The sequence below is a fragment of the Plectropomus leopardus genome, chromosome 14, assembly GCF_026936395.1.
Source record: "Plectropomus leopardus strain MGB_pleo_1.0 chromosome 14, ASM2693639v1, whole genome shotgun sequence".
NCBI classification, from domain to species: Eukaryota; Metazoa; Chordata; class Actinopteri; order Perciformes; family Serranidae; genus Plectropomus; species Plectropomus leopardus.
The window spans coordinates 17,210,269-17,235,389 of NC_142189.1; the positions used below are offsets into that span (position 1 = coordinate 17,210,269).

Here is a 25,121-nt window from a genome sequence, read left to right on the forward strand (position 1 = left end):
TCATGAGTATCAATTAAAGCAGGCACTTGCATTACTGTCACAGCCCTCTTTGGTTAAACCATATCTAACGATTTCACAGCTCACTCCCCTTGCCGTCAACCAGCGGGCAGTGCCGCGTTCAGTCGGTAAGCGTCTGGGACGTTCCGTGTTTACTCAACACATCCAACAGGCGGATTGTACAAGAGAGTGAGGGGAGTGGTAGAAAGGAATAGCGAGAGATCCAGAGCTGCACAGGAGTAGAATAGTATGTAATATGAAGCCTCACCGCTGAACAAAGTGGTCAGTCTATAGCCACACTAAGCCGGGTTCACATTCACAGCCTTTCCCACAGTCCAGAAAAAGCTTTTAGCAACTCCGCTGTCATACTGCACTCACTGTACACTTCCCCCCATGGGTTGAGTGTCTGAGTGGGAAAATAACAAATAGAGAACACAAGTCCCGCCACAGTCCACTTGGGAGGGGTGTGCTGCTCAGGGCGTGACCCCACAGTGCAGCGAGAAAGTCTTGTAATGGAATGTGTTATAGGAGGTTAAAAAGTGTATATTCAGCAATATACTGTTTCATGCTATCTCTACTTAGTAGTAATATAATTAGCAAAGGTTACAGTGTTTTATTTTATACTGTAAAAATAAATGAAAAGGAGGCATGGCCTACTGGGAAAAGTACTAGATAAAGTCCTAAAATGGACAAAATTGGACAAAAAAGAAAGAGAAAGACAGAAAGTAATTAGGATTAGATTGGAAAGAAAAGGGCACGAGAAACAAATGGTGAAAGGGACATCTAATATTCCTGGGAAAGCAGTGTGAAATGAGAGTGAGAGTTTCACTAAAGACCTTCTTATGTCTCTTAAAATGGTTGACAATTTTGTTTTTACTAAGAGAATAAACCACTATTTAAACGGTTTACATATCAGACCTACATAAATTCTAATTACATAGATTGCATTTAAGGGCCACTACGAAGTCCCTTCTTTACGCCGCCTTTCCCTTTTTATACAGAATCAGTTAACGGCAGCATCATACTGCTCCTCTGTGAGATTTTTGACAGCATGCCAGCATTGCAGAATCCAAATAAGCGCGACGGACATGATGTGTAACACAACAGCATTCACCTCTAATGTGACATATAAAATACACACCGGCAGCACTTTCTAGACAATAACAATGGCATAACATGGTGATAACAATAATTTACCATCTTTGTTAGGTGGCGGCTGATCTCGTCCTCCGCCAGAGGGTATGGAACTCCTGGACATCATTGTCTCCAAAATTCCTTGACTTTTTTTGGTTGCTGTTTTGCTTTTTTGAGTTAGTGGCTAACTGCTGCTAGCTGCCTTTTAAATATTCCGACGGTGAGTCGCACACATTACACATTGCCAAAACATCTGTCCCATCTATGGCCTCATCCTGCCGGCGGTCCCGCTTCCACAAATGTTCATTTGGCTCTTTTACTACCTCCACTGGCCGTTTACAGGCCAAGCAACTCTGTCCACCCATTCTGCTATTGGACCTTTAATAAAGACCAGGAAGCTGAAATAATGGCGTGATATTCAGGCCTTTAACAGGCAGTATCTAGGGGCTATTGACAGTTCTGTCCTCTTCTTTTAAAGTGAACACACAAATAACCAAAGAGAGACAAACAAAAGTGTATAGAGAAAGGAATCACAGTAAATCACATTCCTGTTTACATGAATATCCAGACAATGTCTTGAAGTTTTTTTAATCCTTGTCTATGAAACCAAAGTGTCAAAGAGCAAAGGCTTATGGGTTTTACACTGTGCCACCAAAAGCACGGGGCCCCAGTTAAATCATGACCTGCTGCTGAGATAGTAATTCATTTGTTATGCAAAAACCTGAGGCAATGGGTTCAACACCCTCTGCAAACACGAACATGTCAGTGCGTCCTGCCTCTGTGTTTCTCCTCCTCTTTGTCCCTGAGCTGAACCTTCTTTCAGCCAGGGGACTCGGTGAACTTTATCTCTGAATGGAGGTGTGCCGGTTTGGGTAACAGCCACAGTTTTTTTTTCAGTTTCATAAGAGCTACAGTAAGAGGAAGCAGCTTATCTACACACTTACACAGGGACAGAGCACCAGGCTAAAAGCACACTAACAGAGTTAAACTTCCAGGTGCACTGTGACGTGACTTGTGATGCAAAACAAAAATATGCTGAATTGCCATTGGGGGGAGGTGATATGGCCCTAAAATAATATCAAGGTATTTCAGGGTCTTTTTGTGACAACGATACTGATGATATAACAAAATACTGAAAAATATAAAAGATATTTTGTTATTAATTACAAGAACTTACAATAGCAATACAGTTAGTGTTATAGTTTTATATGTAAGCATAAACGTAACAGTTTGCCTTCACATATTCAGTAAAAAAATAAAGCTAGCTAGCTATGCTTGTTGTTGCTGTGCATAACGCCATGACATCATTATGTGACCAAGCTGAAATATTTCCATTATAACAATATGATTTTTTTATTGCATTAAAAATTGTACCTGTGTATGGCACACCCCTGAATATCATATTACTGGACAGAGACGTCCTGTAGGTTAAGTCTCTGTCATTGGGTTCTGATTCTGAGCGCAGTCACTACTGTGATTAATGTTTCATTACTATCTATTTAAAGTGCTCTCCCCAGAGGCAACATCTACTGTTTACACCTGCACTCATAACCTTGAATTCAGGCAAAAATAACACCAAAGACAATGTGTGAGCCTCTCTCTGTGTGTGTGTGTGTGTGTGTGTGTGTGTGTGTGTGTGTGTGTGTGTGTGTGTGTGTGGCTGTCTTGATGAGCCATGGTCACAGATGGAAGCCCGAGGGTAGAATCATCATCATCGTGACCCAGGCTCATATGCCTCAAAAGCACATTACAAGGGAAAGAGGACGCAAACTGAAGATTGGCCCAAAATTATCTAACATTCAATCTGAGATTCATGACAAATGACAAATGACAAATGTATTTTTAATGCTTAATTTGCTTTTTTGAGGTTTATAATTGTGTGAAAATAAGCGTTTTACAATTCTGTGTAATTACGGCAATTCCAGGAACTATGACGCAAAATAAATTTTGAACATTTTTTTAATGAAATGTTGCATTTCATATCAGCACTTACTTGTGCATGTGCTCCAGGCCAGCGAAGACCATCACACTGTAGGACAGACCACTCTGCACCAGGAAATGGAGGGAATACCTGCAGACACAAATGTCAGAAATTACTTTATCTCATTTCATTTGTTTTTCTGGTGTCTTTGTCTTTGTCTTTGTCATTTGTTAATCACTGGATAATGTTCATTACACTGTATATCATATTAAATTTGCCCTCTGCATCACCAACCACATCCTGCTTTGTCATCTGGTACAGTCTTTAGGAGGAAATAACAGTACAGAATTACGAAATCACGGTCACACCATCAGCCATGTGAAGTCTGACCTGTGTAACCACTAATGTGTCATCTGCTGTCACAGCGCAGATGAGTAACAATCACCATCACATTACGTTTTTAAAGGATTTTCATGCCTTCCAGCTACAAGATTCCTTACATCGCACCGTTTCAGTGACTTGTGCATGAACGTGTGTGTGCTGCTGATCAAACTCTGACTTGTGTCCACTTCCACAAACACACATTTCATCAGCGGCAGCAGCGACCAGATGGGTCTTTGAAGGGCACAGTGTGTGATGCTACCGAAGTCAGGCCCTCAAGGAGAGGAGAGATGCCACACTGTGTTAGCTGTGAGTCAACAAAAGGGGGCAAGGGCATCAGGGGTTGGCAGGGAACAAGGGAGCACGAGCTGGGTTTATTAAATGAACTGCTCAACAAATAAGGGGTTAAAAATATTCATATTTAACTTTTGTTTCAACAGACTGTCTCATTGAGACACAAGGTCTTATTCTCAAGAGAGACCACGTCAGAATTAGAGTTGTTCTGATGTAGATACTAGTCAATTTAAATTCCTCCAATTCTGCCTAAGATGCAGGATTTGATATCAGCAAGTATACACGAGCCTATACACCGAACCAATACCACAAAATTCGACCACTCGATGTCAAACAGGACACCAAGGTACTCTATTTACTATTTTTAGTATAACTGCAAAACGCTGCAGACTAGAAACTTATTTTAAACTTCTTCTGCTTCATCATCGCTGTAGCCTTCCATCAAAGGCGACAATGCAAGCTTGTCAGAGGCTGTATTGCTTTGTGGCCACGTGCAATCAACAGACATGACGTTCACTCCCTCCATCACTAGATCTGTATCGTTTCAGTAGCAACCAAAATAATATTGAGAATATTTTAAATGTAATAATGTGCAGATTATCGATTCTTGACACAGAAATGGGTTAGAATTAGGGCTGGATTTTATGGCTTAAAATTAATATTGCAATATTTTTAAGCTATATCACAATATACAATATATATCTTGATATTTTGGGATCCCTAAACTACTGTAGAGTAGTGAAATAGAAAATTATTAAATGAACTACAGTTATAGAAAAGTTAAAGTAACTGCTGTCATGATTGAGTAAAATAAAGTCTTGTTATAATAAAGTTACATAAAAAACTGTTATAATCAAGTTAAATAAAGTACAGTTATAAACAGTTAAATAAAAGTCCTGTGATAATTAAATTCATCATAGAGGAACCACCGGTGCTTTTATTATGCAGCACCTGGCTTGTCTCAGGCAGGAAGTGCTGATGTTTTTGCTGTGGATTTGAAGCTCCTGACTTAATGTTAACTGTTACTGCTGCACCTTTAAATGGAAAGCTTTATTTACTGTGAGCTGTCAAAGGTAAAGAGCCATGGGAGAGAATGCGAGAAAAGAAATGCCAAAGAGAGCTTCATGCCAGCAGCTTAAAAAAAGAAAAGTTGTGACAATTTATACTCAATGTTCCTGATACAGTCATTTTATAGATCCAATGTGGAATTAGCAACAGTACATCAATACACTGCCTATCCCTGTTAGTAGTATACGGCTGTTAGATTTTTTGATTAATTTTTTTCACACAGTGGCATTGGATCAGTACTCAATATTTGGCAATACACTAGCTCCGGTATCGTAATCGTATCAGGGAGGTAGGGAATGGTATACAAACGTCGACTAGTCAAACTGCAGTTATTCTGATGAAGGGAGAGGGAAATTATATCTAAAGACATGATTCCTTCTGACTGGTTAGAATGGGATTTATCAAACAAGCACAATCTGTAAGCATGAGTAGAAAAGCTAAAATGAGCTCAGTCCCCTTTGACTGAGAGAATGTTTCAACTGTTCAATAGTTTTCTCCAGTGACATTCAAAAACAAGCTTGTGCGTCTCACGGAGAGGGAATACATCCTAAAATAAACCAACACTCTGCAGTATCTGCAAGGCAGATCCTCTAGGGCTTCAGCCAGGTGCCCTCTACGAAATAACCGTGTGTGTGTGTCTGTGTGTGTGTGTGTGTGTGTGTGTGTGTGTGTGTGTGTGTGTGTCTGTGTGTGTGTGCTCGCACACGCGTGCATGCAATAAAGGCTTAAATATTCCGTGTTTGTGTGAATGAAAGGGTGCAAATGCATGTGTGCATAGATGCATTCATGCATTTCACACGAGCAAGTTGCACTGGCAGAGGCTTTCAGAGATCATATAAAAAACATGTGCGGGGTTCTCAGTTACTGTGACCTTACTGTGCTTGAGAAGTTCATCATATAATTCCATCTCTTTTTTGACCTATTTGACTTGTTTCAACCTCTGTATCCGTCTGCATTTAAGTTGATATTGTAAAATCTGAAATTTAAAGTGATAAAAACTATTATTTCTCTAATTAGTGCCTCACATAACTTGGAGCACTGGGCCATGCGCAATAAATACCAAATACTTCCTTTGTTAAATGTATCTGCTTATATATACTTACAGCAGCTTGTGCTCTTTTAATCACTGTGGTACATAAAACTCTTTGGCAGGCTTTCAAAGATACACATTTATTGATTGTTTGGCCCATTTGGACAAAGAGGCTATCGAGATAAAAGGTGTTTTTCAAACTGATGTCAGCTTGATCTGACAATAGTTTCACATTTATTACTCTGAAAACATGGGATTTGCTGATTTTGGTTTGGTTTTTATCTGTATTAAGGAACACTATGTCCCTGATCTTTCTGATACAAAGAGTCTTTTGACAATACTTGTTTTGTTGGCCAATAAACCAGCAGCGGTTATTCACGGCTTGTTGAATACGATAAAGTCACTTTACTTGTGCTGTCTAACTGATTCTGTTTTTCAGTTCCTTATTTTTTATGCATGTTTTTAAGGTGTGGTGATGATCTGGTGGCACACTCTGATTGGAGGAATTAGCCTATGATCTTCATAAATTCATAAGCTAGTTTGATGTATAGTTGAGCCAATGGGTACTGACATCTCCACTTCTATGTGTGTATCATTTAACTTCACTTAATTCTTATGTTTCACATGTTAGAAACAGATTTATGAAGATGGAGTAAGGAGAAAGGCATTGTTAACACTTCCAATCAGCATCTGAAACATTAAAAAGCAATTTAGTACCATTATTTCTTTGCATTGAAGATTTCTTAATAGACTAAATATTTGAAACATATGGGAACAATTGCTGATTTCTACTCACACGAGGAGAGAGTCAACTTTTTAAATGTAAAAGTACGAAACAATAACAGATTATTAGCATTATGATAAATAAAAGTCCTGTCACAATACTGAAATTTTTATCTTGGATTGCACACCTCAACATCCATATCCAATACCATTTTAGATACTTTGGGACACATTTTGACATTAAGGGCTTTAAAAAAATAAATAATCAAAATATAAATATAAGAAGGCTATAACATGACAACAATTTTTTGACTAGTAGCTGAGACAGCAGGGTGACTGTAGTGAACATTAACAGTAATTTAATGTTTTGTTACTGGCAGTAAGATTAAATGTGATTTAATATTTCAGATCACAAAGTTCTGGGTTCAGCAAAAATAAACTATTGTCTTTTTAACAACGTAATCAAATCCAAACAGAAACCATTTCAAATATTTGGGATCGTTGATAAATCACTACTTTTGACAACACTGATAGACATCAGTACATGCTTTGGTTTAGAAATAGGAGTCACTTACACCGTCACGCCAAGCTTAAATGGAAGGTAGTCTTAAGACCTTTCCCAGCCACAACAAATAACATGATCCAACCGCAGCTCAGTGTCAGCTGAATGGTGTACATGAACCTTCAGTCAGCAAGGTGATGAGATAAGACCTGATCACCTATTACTTGATGACCAGGTAACATTTCACCTGGTTAGCATTTTTCCACCAGCTGGCTGTCTGGCACACACACACACACACACACACACACACACACACGCACACGCACACACACACACACACACACACACACACACACACACACACAACAGTACTTTGAGAGGCACTCTGCCAGAGGTACAGTGGGTTGTCTATTACAGGGCAATAGCTTTATAATTGGATATCCGTTACTGCCCGATCGATCCATTTGCTTTGGCGGGGATGAAGAGAATGAGGACGGGATGAGGGAGAAAGAGGAGGGAAGAGGCAGCGAGGGAGGCGGCAGAGAAGAGAGGGGAGAACGAGGGTGATGGCAGACAAGCAGCAAACAAGGAAAAGTGTGTAGGATGATGACAGGAGAACAAATGCGGATGAAGAAACAGCAAACTCAATGGAGTGGCTGAGAATTTAAAAGTAGGACAAAACTGAAACATATAGAAACTATTACTCCAAACATGAGACAAGAGAATTAATGGATCAATCTAAAAAAAATAACTTTATATTAATTGACAATAAAAAATAATCATTGCTGCCCTCCTTAACACCCCATTATTCTATTAAATCTAATATTCCCTCGTGTTGGTCATTGTTGTAAATATATTTTATTTGCAAAGATGACACACGAATGTAGATAAAAATGTAAGAGTAATATCAATCATATCAGACATTGTAATTGAGTACTGGTTAATAAAAAATTACCACTGATATTTAAAGCAGTCTATTAATCAGGTAATGAAATTCACGTTAAATGACACAATTAGCCAAATTGTTAAGTCACAATTCTCTTTCATTATTCTGTTTCAATTTAAGACGGTATTACTCAACTCATAAAATTTAATTGTGACATTATGAATGCAACATGCACTGGGATTGACTTTCATTTGACTAATGTATATGTTCACTGCCACTTTCTGCTTTGGTAACTTTTAATTATGACACAATGTGCAGTCAGTCAGTTTTTAATCCAAATCAGGGTTTGAACAGGAGCTCTCATAAGCTGTTGGCCCTTCCACATGTAAAGACCCTGACGCACCATAATGACAGTCAACCGTCGGCCATCAGTCAGCGTCTGTCACCCTACTTTTTGCAGTGTATCCCACATCTTTGGCTCTAGTCAACCTTTGTTGGCTTTTTTTTGGTTGATTAAGCATACTGAAACTGCATCTGACCTCTATGCACGACAAGAGAAACAGAAGTCAGGAAAGCAAACAAATATTGAAGTCAAGAGGGCGTGAGATCAGAACAAACTTGTTACATAAAGTAAAATTATTTTGAAAAAAACTGAGCTCTTTAGCAGGAAGGGTTTGTAATTGTTTGTGTTATTGTTCATTGGCGTAAAGTAATTATTCATCTTTCAACATCGAGCTGTGCTGTTAATCTGCTAACTAGCATCTAGAATACATCCTGTCAGTCTTCCAATTCCCTTTTTCAATGATGAATACAGACTACCACTGTCTGCTGCTATAGGAAGTTATTTCCTCTTACTTGGTTGCAAAATGTAAGTGCTAGTGGGCTGTTGACTGTAGTCTTTGCGGTGTGTACAGGTGGAATCGTTTTACCAAGACACAGCTGACATGAAGCAATGCATCAGTCTGCCTTCATTGCCACCGGTTCATTGATGTTGATTTGGTGTGTCTGGACCTTGAAGCAAAGTTCAAATATCCAGCATGTTAGCATGTTGCTAATGGGCTCCCTCAGTATTCACCCACTCTGGAGGGCCGATCTGCGTGCAAATATGGCATGCAATATTAAGTGTTTTCAGATTAAGCATCTCATTCCATGATTATATATAGTGACCTCTTTGCAGTACAGTCATACAGTGATGTGTTTTGCTATGCTGTGTGACACCATCTTTTGCGCAAACAGAAAGACTTCTCTGAAGAGTGAACCTATATGTAAATATTCATTTTTAATATTGATTAATCTGCCCATTTCTTAATGAATGAATAAAATGTTTTATGTGTTAAAAATAACACAAATATGCAAAATAGAGAAAACATTTTATAAAATTCCCAGAGCCCTGGGTGGTGTATAGAAAATGCTATTTTAATCTGACACTTCAAAAACACTAAAATATTCAGTGTACCATCAGATACAGTATCACAAAAGCTTCAAATCCTCACATTTGAAAAGGCGGAACTAGCCATATGCTTGGCACAGTTACTTGATAAACTATTTAAAAGTTTATAAAAACAGTTTCTGATTAACTTTCTGTCAAGTAACTGATAAATCGACTCATCTTTTCAGCTCTAGCTGAAATGCTGTCGTACATTCTCATTGTGGGAAATGTCGGAAATCACTAACTGAAGCAGAAGTGGGCACTTCATTACACTTCATTATATAATATCTCCTTTCATTATATAACAATACATGACATTTCAAATACCAGCAATCGAACCATGAGATTAACAACATCCTTTCAAACAATCCAACAGCGTAGAAATGTATTTACAACATCATGAAATTGGGACATGGCCACAGTCTGCAGGAAAAGGTTCCCACTAAAATAATATTGTAGGAAGAAATTGTGAGGAAGGAAGGAAGGAAGGAGCAGAGTATAAAAGGACAGTGATGACAAGGAAAGATCGGTGGGATAAACAGTGAGTGACTCACCAGCCAAAGCAGAAGAGAGCCAAGTAGAAGCCCAGCAGAGTGGCCACCACATGTCTGATGAAAGGACTGGTCTTACTAGGGTGGAGGTAGATCCGAAACCACAAAGCCATCAGCAGGGCGAACAGCTGACATGCCACAAAGTTAACCTGCACAGACACAAAAACAACGTTACGGATGTATGAAATCGGGAGGAATCTAAAAACACTGACATCTGGAGCTGAGCCTACGCCAAGCTCTGAGATTATAGTGAAAATAAGGCAGATGAATAAATACAAAGAAATACAGTAATGTCATGTAATCAGACAGAGATATCTACGCAGGTGAGCTCTACAGCAGAGGGACACCCACTGTTCCGGCATACTGTCGTGGACAAAATTTCAAAACTTTTCCATGACTTTTCAAGGACCAATTATAAACAAATTTAACAAATCTTTCCAAACTTGTCTTACATTTTGTAAACATGACAGATTTAAATCCTATTCAAACATAATTGCAGCAAGCTGGCGTATATGGCAGGAGAGTTGAAATCTAGGGTAAAATGTTAAGGGAAAAAGAAAAAAAGCTAGTTAAAAAACTATATTTATAATTACATATTCAAAATCATATTACAGAATTATACAATTTTTAGCACTCTTTGCCAAGTCTTGTTTCCTTTGTTTTCTTTTCCTTTATTTATTTATTTTTTTAAAAAACACAATTTTCAGGTAATTTTCTTGTCATTTTAACTAATTTCTTGCTAATTTTCTGGTCATTTCTTCTTTTTTTTTACTCATTCCCATCTTTCCACATTTTTGAAAGAAATCAAGGCAATTTGCTCAGGTTTCAAAGGGTTAAGGCTAGCTCTCACAAACAAATAGCAATTTAGCTGAAGTGCACCAAAACAACTGTAAGTAATGGGATTTTTGTGTTTTTCACTCAAATGTAAATGTTTTGTATCTTTTCTAACAATAAATGTAATCTTGTGTTATATTTGTTTTTAAACATATTTCGGAGAAAATACTCTCCGTCTGACAGGTCACAGTAAAGCTGGGTTTGAGACCTTGTTTCATCTCCTAATGTCTCCAAATGACACAGCAAAGAGGCTTTACTCCAGACAATACTGAGATTGACTGGATCTATTGAGGGGAGGACAATGGAAACCTCTCTGTTTGATTACTAACACTTTATCTCCACTCACTCTTAACTATCCAGAATAAGACAGAAAAGAGTGGAGTATATATTATGTGGATCGTGTTATTCAGTATATTTGATTATCTTAAAGCTTTCTGATTAAACTGGCATCATAACAGTGAGTCTACCTCTCTGCAGACACTCTTGTTTAATAATCTCTCACTGACATCATTACTGTAAGTAATACACAGTGCTGTGTTTGTGTTTATGTCTGCATATGTTCCTGCAGCCCATAAACAGTGATGACTCAGGGATGATGTTTGATGTGTATTAAGGATCTATGTGTGTCCCGTGGGGCTGGTCTTTTCATCACTCTCATCATCACAGCGCACTCACACATAAGCAAAAAGTAAAATCTCCTAGATTGATTTTACCATTCTATAAGTCAGCCCCCTCTGTCTTCAGTCTCCCTCAATCCCTTCAGTCTCACCTGTGTTCTGTCTAAAATCACATACTGGATCATCAAATGGCGTGACGCCGCCATAGTTTGGTTCTATGGAAAAAAGGATTGCTTGATGTAGCGGCCCTTTCGTGCAATCTCTGTTTAAAGAGGACTTATGAATGAGATCCACGCCTCTTTCCACCACAGCTTCATCCTCTTATTTAAACGTGGTCACGTATGGCTCCAAAAATAAAAGATGGCCATTGCCATATTACCAAAATGGGTGGCTTCACGGTAACTATACATCCATTATTTTTATGCAAGCTATGCACAACACACAAGGCCAATGTGTGCGACTGCAATGCTTGAGCTGCTATTCCAGTGCAATGACATCACCTCTCATTTGTGGTCAAACATGGTCAACGACTGTACACATCTTTTTAAAACCCTGTCGAAATTACAGGGCTGATTTGAAGCAAAGTATACGCAGGAGATGTATATATAGCAAACAGTGCAAAAACCATTACCCTAAATACTGTAAAAGGTTAAATATACACAGCTGCACTGAGAACAGATCATGTTTGTTTGATGTCACGTTCAGTGATGCATGTCTGTATAGGCACAATGGCCCGTCCATGTATATAGGTCATGTTAACAGATCCGTCTGGCCAGTAAGCAGTGAAAGGCTAGACACCACGAGCACCATCCATTATCTATGGATCCTGCATGATTAATGAGAGAAAGAGAGAGGGAGGGATATATTCTTAAGTATGTAGGTCCTTTAGTCTGCACGACTAACAGATGTAGCGACAATTTATCTGCGGCATTAGCCTGAAAGTATCATATCAGATGGCATTTGGCAGGGAATATTTGGGGATTTTGCATACATGAATACACAGACACACGCAAAGCACAGGAGCTTCAATTACAGGAGCCGGCCTCTTTTGTTCTGTTGTTGTCATGGCTTGTATTGTTCAAGGGAGGAACCCAATTGGGACAAAAATGAGAATAATTAACAAACAATCCGGGATAAAACAAAAGGCTGTGAGCCGAGCCTGATGCCACTGTCAGAGCTCAACCAAACGCAAACTGAATCGAAGAAATCACAGGCCATTGTTTGCTGTCAGGGTGTCATATTACTCAGTATCTAAATGCAAACCATCTATTTGGCTGTTTTGAATCAAAGGCAAACAACCCACCTATGTGCCAATAAATGTGTTTATTCAGGCAGCTATTTCCATCACTGAACCATGAATAATACAGTAAGCAGGCCTAGTTTCAGTCTGAATGTATTTCGTCTTCCGCATGTGAATAACTGAGTGTTGTGCTGATTCATTTTCTCTAGTGTAACGAATCTGGCAAAATCAGACGGAGGTTCGACTGCAAATCACCCCCTCCTCCTCTAAAGCGCTAAAAATAAAATATGATGCCCTGGTAATGACGACATGTCACATAAAACAGACCTCCTCCGGCTACCCCTTGTCAAGCGAGCCTCTTTTACAAACAGCCTTTACCCGAATCCACAGCTTTGGATGTCATTTCACGCTGTGATTACTTCAAGCTGCTCTCTTAGTGAGGAGGACATTGCTAGTTGGTTGAATGAAAAGCTGACTTGCCAGCATGTGTGCCTGCACACAGAATGACTGACTGACTCATTTGCAAACACCCCCTGCGCTCATTATAGTCACAAATTTATCAATGTGAGCCACACAGGCAAAAATAGCTGCTTATGTCATATAATGAGATGGTTACAGCATGAATCGAGCTTTCCTGTGCATACTCGTGCATGCCTCCACAGCAGACATCAACAAACCACAACACACATTTCTTATATAGTATGTGGTTTAAAGAATCATAGATAGAGAAATTTGGAATTGAACTTGAGAAAATTAAACCCCCGTCTTTGCACTGGCCTGAGAGTAACAGAGTGTAAAATCAGCCCCTCCCTGGTTATCAACACATTGCTTTGTAAGGAAGGAATTTCATGTGGGAGACTGGAAGGGTGTGACAGAGGAACTTTATTGTTCAAGGCAGCAGCAAAGTCAAGCTGCGGGGGAATACTTGAAAGCTGACCATGTGGCAAAAACTCTGTTTGAGCAATTTATCAACTATGAATTAACTGTTCTTAAGCTTTGCATGGAATATGAAAAATAAGACTTTTTTTTACATTTACAAACTCAACTTTTTTTGTCCACCAGCCAAATGGAATGTGAATGTTAAAAATTTTACCTTTGACTCAGTTTTTGGGCTAGTGAGTGATGCAACTCTGCCTAGCACTTGCAGCATTTGGCTGGTGGATGGTAGGGCTGGGCAATATAGTGAATATTAAATATCACAATATTATTGACCAAATACCTCAAATGCAACAATATTGTAGAGTTGACTATCAGTGCTTTTAAAAAGTATATACACAATGAGATTTTTTACAATCACCAGTCATGTATATGATGACTAAGTGGGTAAAGGCAAATAATATAACAGCTAGATAAGTCTGGTAAGTTCTGAAAATTACATCACTTTATTGTAATGCAACCTTTAAATACTACGAAAATATAAATAAAAAATGACTTCTTTTTTTTTTTAGGCCAATGTGGAAGTTAACATCGCCCTGTTTTTTTTGTTTGTTTTTTTTTTGTAGGAGGAAAGATTGTTTTTTAATTTAATAGATTTTGGGTAGTCACTCTAAAAAGCCTGATGACTGTTGTGGTAAAAAAAACTATATAGAATTGATTATTTTGTGGCAGAACTCTGCTTCGACCAAAACAAACACGGGTCAACAACAAAAAAAGATCAACTTTTATGATAGAAAATGACTGTGAAAACAGTAACTGAAGTCAATATGGACAGAGCAAACAAAACACATATTCAACATTACTTTAAAACGACACCTTTTAGACAAAGATTTCTCAGTATTCAAGAAGCCAACCTGCGTTTACTGATAAGATTAGCTAAGCTTGCCTTAAAAAGTGCCATCTTTGGTGGTGGTGAGATGCGTGGAAATCGTTCTGTCCAAATGTGAAAAGACCCGCTGTCTCGTTTGTCAGGCTTGTAATTGGACCAGTTGATTACTGGCTGGTTTATCCGCTCACTGACACACTTGAAAACGCAGGTGATTAATGAACTAGGGCATAACTGGGGAAGGCAGTGTTCTGGACAAGACCTAAAAAAAAACACTAGCATTAAAAAAATACAGCCCTCCCCCGCAGCTCTCCACTCTCTGTCATATGCCCCTCCCATCAGATGAGTATGGGCATATGCACATGTTACATACGAAAGTCTGTACTCCTCAGTCATTGTAATCATTGTGATTGTGATCCAAATGCAATTATACAGCAGCAGTTCTATCAGAATTAGTGTTTTTTTCTTGAAAACGTGTGGACCTGTTAAGCCTCCTGAGATGCCATGCTGTGAGTCGAGGCACTAGCTAATGCTAGCATACAAGCATGAACTTAAATATGCTGCAGCCTTGAGCCTTTAGCTACATTTAGCAGAAAGCTAAACAATAAACAAAATTTTCTCTCTATCTCTGAAATGCTTTGGCGATATTTTATTGTCAGACTCTCTTATAGACTCTTTTTGATAGGTCCGTCTTCCTTTTTTGGGTTGCTCTGCAGTGTAACCAGTTGTTGCCTATGCTTAAACAGCAACTTTTTCTCAAAAACTGATTTTCCACTTTTAAATCAGGCTTTCACCATCCCAAGGGGCAAGCACATTCATCTGTAGAATAGCCAATAGAAATGCCTTCTTTCTGAAATGACCTGTTTTGTCTTAAGTCTCCTTTCACAGGCTAGATCTTCTAAAGCCTGAAAACAGAGCCAAGAGAGAGTGCAGAAGTCTAGTTGTGTCTTAGACCACTTTATAGTAATATGTTGAAAGGTTATCATGGGATTTTTGCCTAATGATGCCAAAAAAATTGCCTACTCCAGCTTTAAAAGAGTACTTGAGTCTTATTTTGTTCCAGATCACTATAAAAACACAATCATCTCATTTTGCATGTTAAAATACATCTAGCTTCAGATAACCACACATGCATGAGCTCACATTTTAATCACAATCAACGTGTTAACAGTTCTATTACCACCAAGTTACTCATGATGACCATATGTCAAAAGACCTCTCCTCTAAAATTAAGTTCACACCTTGCAGTATCTGTAACCAGCCTGTGCTATGTGTCAGAGTCACTTCAGCTCAGGAGAACGGTGGAGAAATAATTGCTTTCGAAGCAGATGACAGTGATTCAAATTATTCAAGGCCCATCCTCAGCCACTGAGATGTCAAAGTGTTCATTGCAACGAATGCCAAATGCCAAATCAACATTTCATCAGTGACTCTGAATGGATTTAAATTCAGTATATCCATGAAATGCTGCGATATGCTGCAGTAGACTGACATTGAAAGTTAATGCCAGCAGTTGAGAAATCAACTGTCAAAGAAAACACAACTGTGTCTTTTGCCTGAGCAGCAGTTACATAATGAGACCACATGCTGATCGACTTGCTACATTTCACTCACAGATGTGACTTTACACTGTGAACTGACACCACAGCATCCCGGCTGTGATTTCGTCTTACATTACAGATGTCTTCAACATTAATGCAAAAGAATTTTGGGATGTGTAGCAACCGCCGTTGCCTCATGGGTGCATGCTGTACGTTACAGCAAAGCTGTGGCAAAAACAATAGTAAAAACAACAGTATCTGAAAGTCTAAACATTCAATATCATTCTTGATATATACACAGGAGCTGTGAAAAGACAAGGCTAAATGTGTTTCCTCCCCTCGAACTGTCGCCAGTGTTAGTAGTTTACTGAATAAACATTTTGCAATAGACAAGCTCCTGTGCCAGAGTGCGTTGTTTCTTCATTCATAATACATGGGTCTCCTCTTCCATTATTGATTCACTCTGAAGTCAACTTTACCCTGGGGTATGGCATTCCTTTTGTTTCAGAGTGTAAGGCAGAATATCTGTGCAGCAGAAGAGTTTGTAAGAGATTCAAAGAGAAAAGAGAAAAGCCACTATTTTGGATAAGTGCACTGCAGCAAACCCATAAAAATATGTCACTGGAAGTAAAAACAGACTAGGAAAAGGGCTAAATTGGGGGAAGGGTGGGAGGACGAAAAAAAACACAGAATAATTTTAGCTGTGCCACAGGTTCAAGCTAAAAAACAACGCAATTACTAGCAGAACAAGGCTTGAAAACAAAAACTGGATATACAACCACGCATTGTACTTACAGTTTAAACAGTCATTTTGCACTTACAGTTTATATCCAAATCATTAAAAAACACATGTGCTTCACACACAGAAGAGCACTAAAATCAGCACAGTTTTAAGGTGGACAACCAAGGGTCTTGAGTTATGGCCAAAAATGTGTGTTATGAGGTGACCGTGACCTTTGACCACCAGATTCTAAAAAGTTAATTCTTAAGTCCATGTGGAGATTTGTGCCAGAGGAAACTCCCTCAAAACCATCTTCTGATATTGAGTTCACAAAAATAAGATGGATGCAAGGTCAAGGTGACTTTGACCTTTGAACACCAAATTCTAATCAGCTCATCACTGAGCTTATGTGAATGTCCGTGTCAAATTTGAATAAATTTCCTTAAGGTGTTTAGGAGATATCGCTTTCACATGAATAAGACAAATGCAAGGTCACTGTGACCTTTGACCACCAACATCTAACCAGCTCATCCTTGAGTCTACTCGAATGTTTGTGCCAAACTTTAAGAAATTCATTCAAGGTGTTCTTGAGATATATCTTTCACAAGAATGAGACTGATGAGGTCACAGTGAACTTGACCTTTGACCTATGACCACAAATATCTGATCAGCTCATCACTGAGTCCAAGTGAATGTTTTTGTAACATTTAAGAATTTCCCTCAAGATGTTGAAATATTGTGTTCACAAGAATGTGCTGGATGGATGGACGTACGTAAGTACAAACAACACAAAAACATAATGCCTCTGGTGCCGGCTATCGCTGGCATGGAGGCATAAAAAAGTCGAGATTTGGAAACCTGCCACTCTCACTTCTAACAAACTCCATCAAAGTTTGCCTGGCAGAGGACAGAGGCCATTATTCCTTTCTTTTCATATGTGGAACAAACCCCATCGGCACAATATTACTCCAAAAGCTCAAATAAACCAGTCAAACAGGCTTGGCGAGGACACACCCTTTGAGCTCTCTCCTCCCCTCCTCTTCATCATCATCGCCATATCTAAATACATGACGACAGCAGATCAAGCACATATTACTACAGTGTGTATGGATCAGAGAGACACAGGAAGAGAGACGGACAACATGCAGATGTTTAGATGGGTGGCGGGCGCCAGTGAGCGATTAGCACTTTAGGGCAATAAGCTGGCAGGCAGTTCCTCCTGGCAGCTGTGGCACGAGGCTCAGCTCAGCTCGGCTTTAAGAATCTACATTATAGACTGACACACAGACTGGCAGAGGGGGAGAAGCTGAAGGGGAGGGAGGAAGTCATTGTGGATGCGGTGGTCGACAAAGATAAGCCGGCTTCCTGAAGCTCATTGTCGAGTGAAATAAAGTGTGCATGTGTCTCTGTCTGTGTACGTGTGCAGGAGGGTAACATGAAGACCCTCAGGGCTGCAGCACTGCTTATGTTCATGTCATCCTCACACCACTTTTCCATTATTCACTCATTTTCTGTCTCATGTTTTTCACCTCCTATAGTTTTCCTTTATCTCTTTTTCTTCAGAGGAAGTTTAAAGGGCACTTTATATGTAACTTTTCTCTCCTTCTGTCCCTGCTCGTGTTAAAATCTAACTTATCAGCTGAAGACGTCACGCTCGAAAGCAGCTGCAGCCGGGTTGTGTAGAAAGGAAGGGGTGATGGCGCAGAAGGGAACAGATGGATTCACAACGAGTCATGTTTCCGCTGGGCATAGCTTTTCCTCCTTCCTATTCTATAAAAGCAAAACCAAGAATCTACAGCCGGGCTCTGTGAGGTCGTACAGTATGTAGGGACAGCTCTGCTTTGAGCTAAATACTAACATTAACATGATAACTCAAAATGACAATGCAAACATGCTGATGTTTTGCATGTTTAACCCTTTGAAACCTGGGCTGACATCACCTTTCTGGTGCTGCATTCATACAATTTGACACAACATTTGAATGTAGGCTGCATTTAACATATGTTAAATGTTAAATGCAAATATGTTAAAGTCAGGGGCAATTCTATGACAATCCATCTAGTGGTTGTAAAGATATTTCAGTCTGGGCCAAAGTGGTAGTACCACTGACCATCAGACCAACACTGCTATCCATAGAGCTATGCTGCTAGTGTGTCTAAAAATGAACACACCTCAAAGGGTGATGTGTGGAAAACTATGCAAGAACTATAAAGAAAAATAGCTGATACAATAGTCTACAAAGGGTCATTCACATCTTAGAATCCAAATCCAATCTGACTAACCTGCCTACTGACACTTTTTAACATTTAGTCGACTGTGTGTGAGTCTGTGTATGATCAGAGGCCTGGAGAAAATGCAGTGCGTAATGTTACCATGGGGCACTGAGACAGATAAACATCTCAATAAAACTTGAGTCTGACCTGCTATCTGTAGGTGCAGGACATCTTTCCCATGGGAGAGCTCTTTGCTTGGGTAATGACTTCCACTCCTTCAATGAGCACGCCCACACCACTGGGGTAATATCACTTCTCCTAGATAGTACTCCTCTCTCCTCTCCCTGTGCACGGTCCGTGTTTAGCACCCAGAGACTAAAATAGTTCATTTTGCAAAGAGCAGTATGAGGCTCCCTATCCCGGCCTTACTCATAGGCGACTGGTGGGTGCCTGTCTGTGCGTGTGCGCCTGCATCTGTTTGTGTGTGTCTGCACAAAGTGGGAGATAAATTTAGCCGATCATTAGCATAAAACCCTTTTTTCCATGTCATTAAGTCGCTACCCCTCCTTCCCTCCACTCGCCCTGCACAGCCCATGTGACACTACACTCCTGTTCTGCACAGTCTCATTTCATTTCCATCAGCTGTACTCCAGAGTGACTCATGCAGATTCACGACGCTGCTGCCAGAGAGGAGAGAGGGACTCCACGTCTTGAAGTCAAACTCAGCCTGTGTCACAGTCTGTATGCAAAACAAAAAAGTGGCTGTGGAGCATGTGTGATATACCACACATACACTGTCCCAGTCCTCCTTAGAGATTACTCACACAGAAACACCCTGTTGTCAGCAGTTTCCATGTAAGGTGAGGGCTGGGGAGAGCACTGATGTCTAATTCCCGCAGAGGATTAAAAACAGCTGATGATAAGAGTGTTTGCAAATGTTACAAAGGGCGTGGACAGAGCAGAGAGTCAAAAAAAGAGAGAGACTCAGAGATGTGATGCAAAATGTAGGGAAAGTGCAAATTATCACACAGGACAAACTACTAGACAAACTATTGCTTCCACTGTTCATGAAGAAATAAATGTAGCCTTCAGTCGAACACTTGGGTAGAAAAATGTAACAGGGAAAACCAACTGGTGCTCCATCTTCTGCCATTCACCCCCATCTTTGCCTGGAGAGGATTGGGAGGAGCCGAATGTCTACCAATGTTCTACCAAATTCAAACACACACACACCGATACACACACAATTTGCAGACAGAAACTGACATGGGAAATGTCATGACTAATCACATCTTGATAAATGTGGCAAAACCGGTCATAGCTCTGACTTTTTTTGTGTGTGTGTGTGTGTGTGTGTGTGTGTGTGTGTGTGTGCATGACTGCATCATGCTGACAGTACTGGAATGACAGTATTCTCGTTCTGAGCACCAACACAACAAAGCTTTGACTTGTTTCGTGCCACTGGCGGTGCCCCCTCTGCTCACTCGCAAACTAACACACAGAAATCAAAGAGGAAAGTCTGACAGTTTGACAAGTTCCTCTACCTAAAGTCACAAGCCTCCCTGCTGAGTAAAACTGCATAAAGATAGTGGAACATAAGTACACAGTTAAGCCCACGTTTAAGAAAATCAGCTGATGAGTTGGTTGGATGGTTTTGTGTGTACGCAGACACAGCCACAGATTCAATATGTGGTTGTGCTGATGCTAACAACATAAAAACTTAGTTCCCTTATGTGTTATTTATTGACTCATCCACAAGTGTAGTTTGATATGAAAAGGCGGCATCATTAAATACCAAAGCTGGATCACATGATAGTCGCATGGTGTTAAGGCCAAGAGACACCAAACCGACTTCAGAGAACTACCAGCAATAAAAACCCTCTGCCGTGTGGCCTCCCGTCGCAGAGTCTCAGCCAAAAAGTTGGACATGAACACACCAAACGGACAGCCAACCGGAACGCACATTCGGCACCTGCGTGAAAGGAGATTCCCCTCCACACCAGCAGACGGCGGTTGTCTGTAACAGTCATTCGAAACGGGAAACCTGATGACTGTCATGGCACTAGTTAGCCAGTTAGCACATTACCAATACAATCGAATGCTGAAAGAACAAAACATATTTACTGTGCACCAGTGAACAGCAACGCAAAGAACCCAGAAACGTTTCTGCTAAAAAGCTCAATGGCAGAAGACAAGCAATATTACCTCATACAACACGTTTGTTTCAACCTCACTCCCTGTTAACTTTAGCCGTTTGTTCGTTTCTCTTTTCATGCGCTGCACTGAATCAGAGTGATTTCAGTCGACAATGGGCTCCACAGCTGCTGCCGTCACTTCAACATACTTAATCAGCAGAAAAAAGCCGACGAGTGATGACGAGGGCCAACAAGGGCCAACAAGATGGGACACATCAACATTAACAATATCTAACTATATACACTGAATAAGTCAGGGGTCCACCAAATACACAGAAAACCATGAACAATACTCACTTCATGGATGGACATTTCATAGATAGGTAAGCAGGTAGCCCACCTTAACACCAGTTAGCATCACAAATAATGATGAAGATCCACATTTTGTTAATATAGGTTAGAAAATGTGTGTGTTGATGCTAACAATCACAAGAAAAGGTGACACAGAGATCAGAGCGGGACAAAGGAAGCATGCAGAGATGCACACACACCCAGAGTGTTACAGCCTGCAGTGTGGCGCTCTCCTCTCTGAGCTGATCCACAGATCCCAGTCAGGCTCTACGGTCAGGCCGGCTATTAATAGCCAAACAATCAGCCATTCCCCACAAGGTAGCCAGCAGCAGTGGGCCAGAACCGCGCTCAGAGTGTGCGTCTGCTTTCTTGAAACACGTGAATCCGACTTAAGCAAAGATTACAGGGCTGCTTTTGGTCAGAAACGTCATTAGAGCAGCTAGCCTGATGCCTCATGGGGAAAGTGTAACAATAAAATAGTGCTATCACAGCTGGATGCATTTACACAGTGATGAGTGACCTTGGGTTGATGCTCTCAGGGAAATGGACAGACAGTATGTTAGCATGTCAGAGCATGAGTGAATGCAGAGCAACAGCAGTACAGAAGAGAGGAAAGGAAATAGTGTATGCTTTACAGAAAATGTGAATCTTGTAGAGTTAGGGTGCCAAACATTGTCCGTGCACCCTTGAGTGCAGACATGTCTCCTTCTAGGCCCCCTTCTTATTTTATTTCCTTCTACTGTGCCTTACATTTCTCAACAAGCTTTTGATATTTTGGATATGTGCAATTCCTAGCAAACACCTTCCAGCTCTATAATTTAGCCAAGAGATTCACTGGCATCATTACAGAGAGACGAACAAACAAAGGGGGATAAATATTATTAAGAAACAGTCCACACTAGGCGCAGGTAAACGATGCAGTCTGTTTTGCAATTTATTTTTTGGCCGAAAAACAAATAAATTGATTTAATTACTGTTGACTGACTATGTCATCTTTTACAAATATTAGGGATACATGATAATATCGGCACATCATTGGTATCAGCAACCAATATTGGTTTTAAAATTAAATATCGGTCTTGGCCAACACGCTGATTTTTGTTGATATGACAAACCGATATATTTATTGATTTACTTTTTTAATTTACAAAGTGAACATGTACAAAACATCAACCAAAGTTGTAGTATTTTTCCTATTTTGTACAATGAATGAATATTACATACGGTGGAAAGCAATGCATTTTATATCTCTATCTACTGATCAGCCACCATAATGAGAGTATAATAATATGATGTTAATTCCACTACAGAAGCGACTTGACGATCACTAAAATTAGGTGGGATATATCAGTATTAGTATTAGATACTGGTCATATGAGTTGTAAAATCTATGTAAAAAATCCAATATCATGCATCCTTAAGATATACTGATGCTGCAAATCTCCTCCACAGTGCTGATAATATATGCAGGGGAGCGTTGTTTGATAGCTTCTTTTGATATGCACATAACTCTTGCACAGAGAGTCACAAGCAAAGAAACACTTTTGAAGCATTCTTGGGCCAAATTCGGAGCAAATCCAAACTTGCCAACGGACACTGCTGCTGTTATCTTAGGTTTCAGACATCAGTGCAAAAGAATGACAACATAATCCAGCTATCTATGCAACTGTAAAAGACGGTCACTTGATACCCCCAGCAGCCAGGCGGACAATATCTACTCATGCACGTCTCGTGTATCCTGAATTGTGCCCAGCTTCCTCAGTATACTGTATGTTCACCATATAACAAATTAGCAAATAACCAAAAAATAAAAGATGATGATGACATCATCGGCTGCCTATGTCTCCTCTCCTATGTCTATTTTTGTGCTGTTATAAATCAGTGATATTCAACAAACAAATCCAAGCTGATTTTTAATAAGTCACAATGAATAGAGCTGTACATGCTGCATCAAGTTTGTTGATTATTATAAATGAAGTGGAGAATGAGTTAATGATTAAGTCTTTTTTTCTAGGTGTCGTTAGTCTGGGGAGAAGCTGTTATGTTTTATATGAAGGATTTATATCTGATATATCTTATACGTGTCTTCTTGTATCCTAACATGATGTCACATCTACATTTGAGCAGAAAAACACACCAGTAAGCAAAGATAAAGGAGCCAGAAATGGTGGACTTTCATGCTGTAATGTGCTGTGAAAGGCTAACGCAGCTAAAAGGCAGTGAGTCAGAGTCTCAAATTCTCTACCAAAATTACTGGCTCTGTTGCATGCTTGGCGTGACCAGTAAGCCAGGACTCTGCCAACAACCTCTGAGACAGCCTCTACCCAAACTTCAACCACCACCCTCATGTTGTCTCAGCTGAAGCTCCTTAACATGAAACATATAAAGACAGTTTCAATGAATGAGCATTGAAACTGAGACCAAAGGTGATCCTCTCTTCTTTAATCCATACTTCTCTCACTGTTTGTAGCTGATAGTCTGCATTTTTTGTGAATGACAAAATTAAAATGTACACTATGAAATAAAGAGGACCATTAAAAAAACTACAACTCAATCATCACAGAAAAACTTCTCCCCTCTAGAGGGCTTCAGCGCTGTTGTTCTGTGGTCTAAACCAGGGGGGGGGGACTCCTAAATAATATTAAGCATCATTAATGAACACTAACCCCCCAGGGAACTATTATAGTTTGTTCACTTACATCCACAAGAGCTTGAAGGATTTGGGAAAGCCGCCATTTTCGCCCAGTGAAGCAGCACATTAATAACTCGACATGGGACACAAGAAGACAAACTGGACAATAAATGCAGTATGGCTGAACAATTAATTGCATTTAAACCGACATCTTAATGTGAAAGAACGCAAGAAGAGAATTTTTTTTTTTTCTTACGTTAGTAAATAATACAGAAAAAGGGAATTTCCAAAGAAAATCTTCTACTGAATCACAATAATGGTTTAAAAATATAAAATCTGATAATGAATCACAGTGCACCTTAGAGTTTCTGAAGCCCCAGTTCTTAAAAACACAAATGTGCCATAGTCCATAGAAAACACTCATTCTGCACTATTCCACCTAAAGGTCAGATTTACCAGAGTGTTAAAAAAGGTGTTTTATCTGCTCATTAGCTCAGTCAGGATAAGAGATTTATGGTCTTTGTAACAATAGCTTGTGTAGAGGGGAAATGGCATTTCCAGAGGAGACACTAAGAGTACTCCGAGTGTTGGCAGCAACTACCTCGATGCAAAAAAGAAAGCAGTCAGTTGCTATGATACAGCACCAAATATGCAAGAGTCCTCAATGGTGTGCTAAGAGTGAGCAGACAGCCTTTAAAAAGCAGATCTTTACAAATGACTTCGTGCTCTGGCAAGAACCTGCCGTCGAGCCCTCAGATAAGTGTTAACACCTACAGTGGAGCGTGCAGGATTCATAAACACAATTCACAGTTAAAATCAAAAGTCCGGTACTCAAAACTTCACGAAATGCTCAAGTGTCAGAAGTAAACACAGCACAAGAGGTTGGTTTTTTACTGTAATGTTACAAAAGGCTGTAAATGCTAGGCCTATGTTACATAAGCATGTTAAGTAACTGGCATTTGCTGGCTGGGTGGATGTTCTCTGGTTGCTCTACTATGGTTCTTGCTTGGATACGTCCACCATCCACTCCACTGGAACGTCCAGTGGAGGATGTTTTGTCTGATCCCGTGTCTGATTTCATGAGCGCGATTTACAGCTGGGAAAAGGAGTTAACGACATCATGGGGTGGCTCATTACAAGATGCAGTTTGTCAGTGGGC

The 25,121-nt window shown here is 39.8% G+C and overlaps 1 protein-coding gene across 1 annotated transcript in view; it reads right to left on the reverse strand.

The window, feature by feature from the left end:
- The window catches only part of mboat2a (membrane bound O-acyltransferase domain containing 2a), a 56,881-nt gene that overhangs the window by 20,793 nt on the left and 10,967 nt on the right, over positions 1–25,121 (reverse strand). The window contains exons 2-3 of the mRNA XM_042501051.2: positions 9,920–10,065; positions 3,125–3,202 (exon numbers count right to left, since the gene is read on the reverse strand). Coding sequence (XP_042356985.2) covers positions 3,125–3,202; positions 9,920–10,065 — 224 coding nt within the window. The remainder of the gene's footprint in view (positions 1–3,124; positions 3,203–9,919; positions 10,066–25,121) is intronic.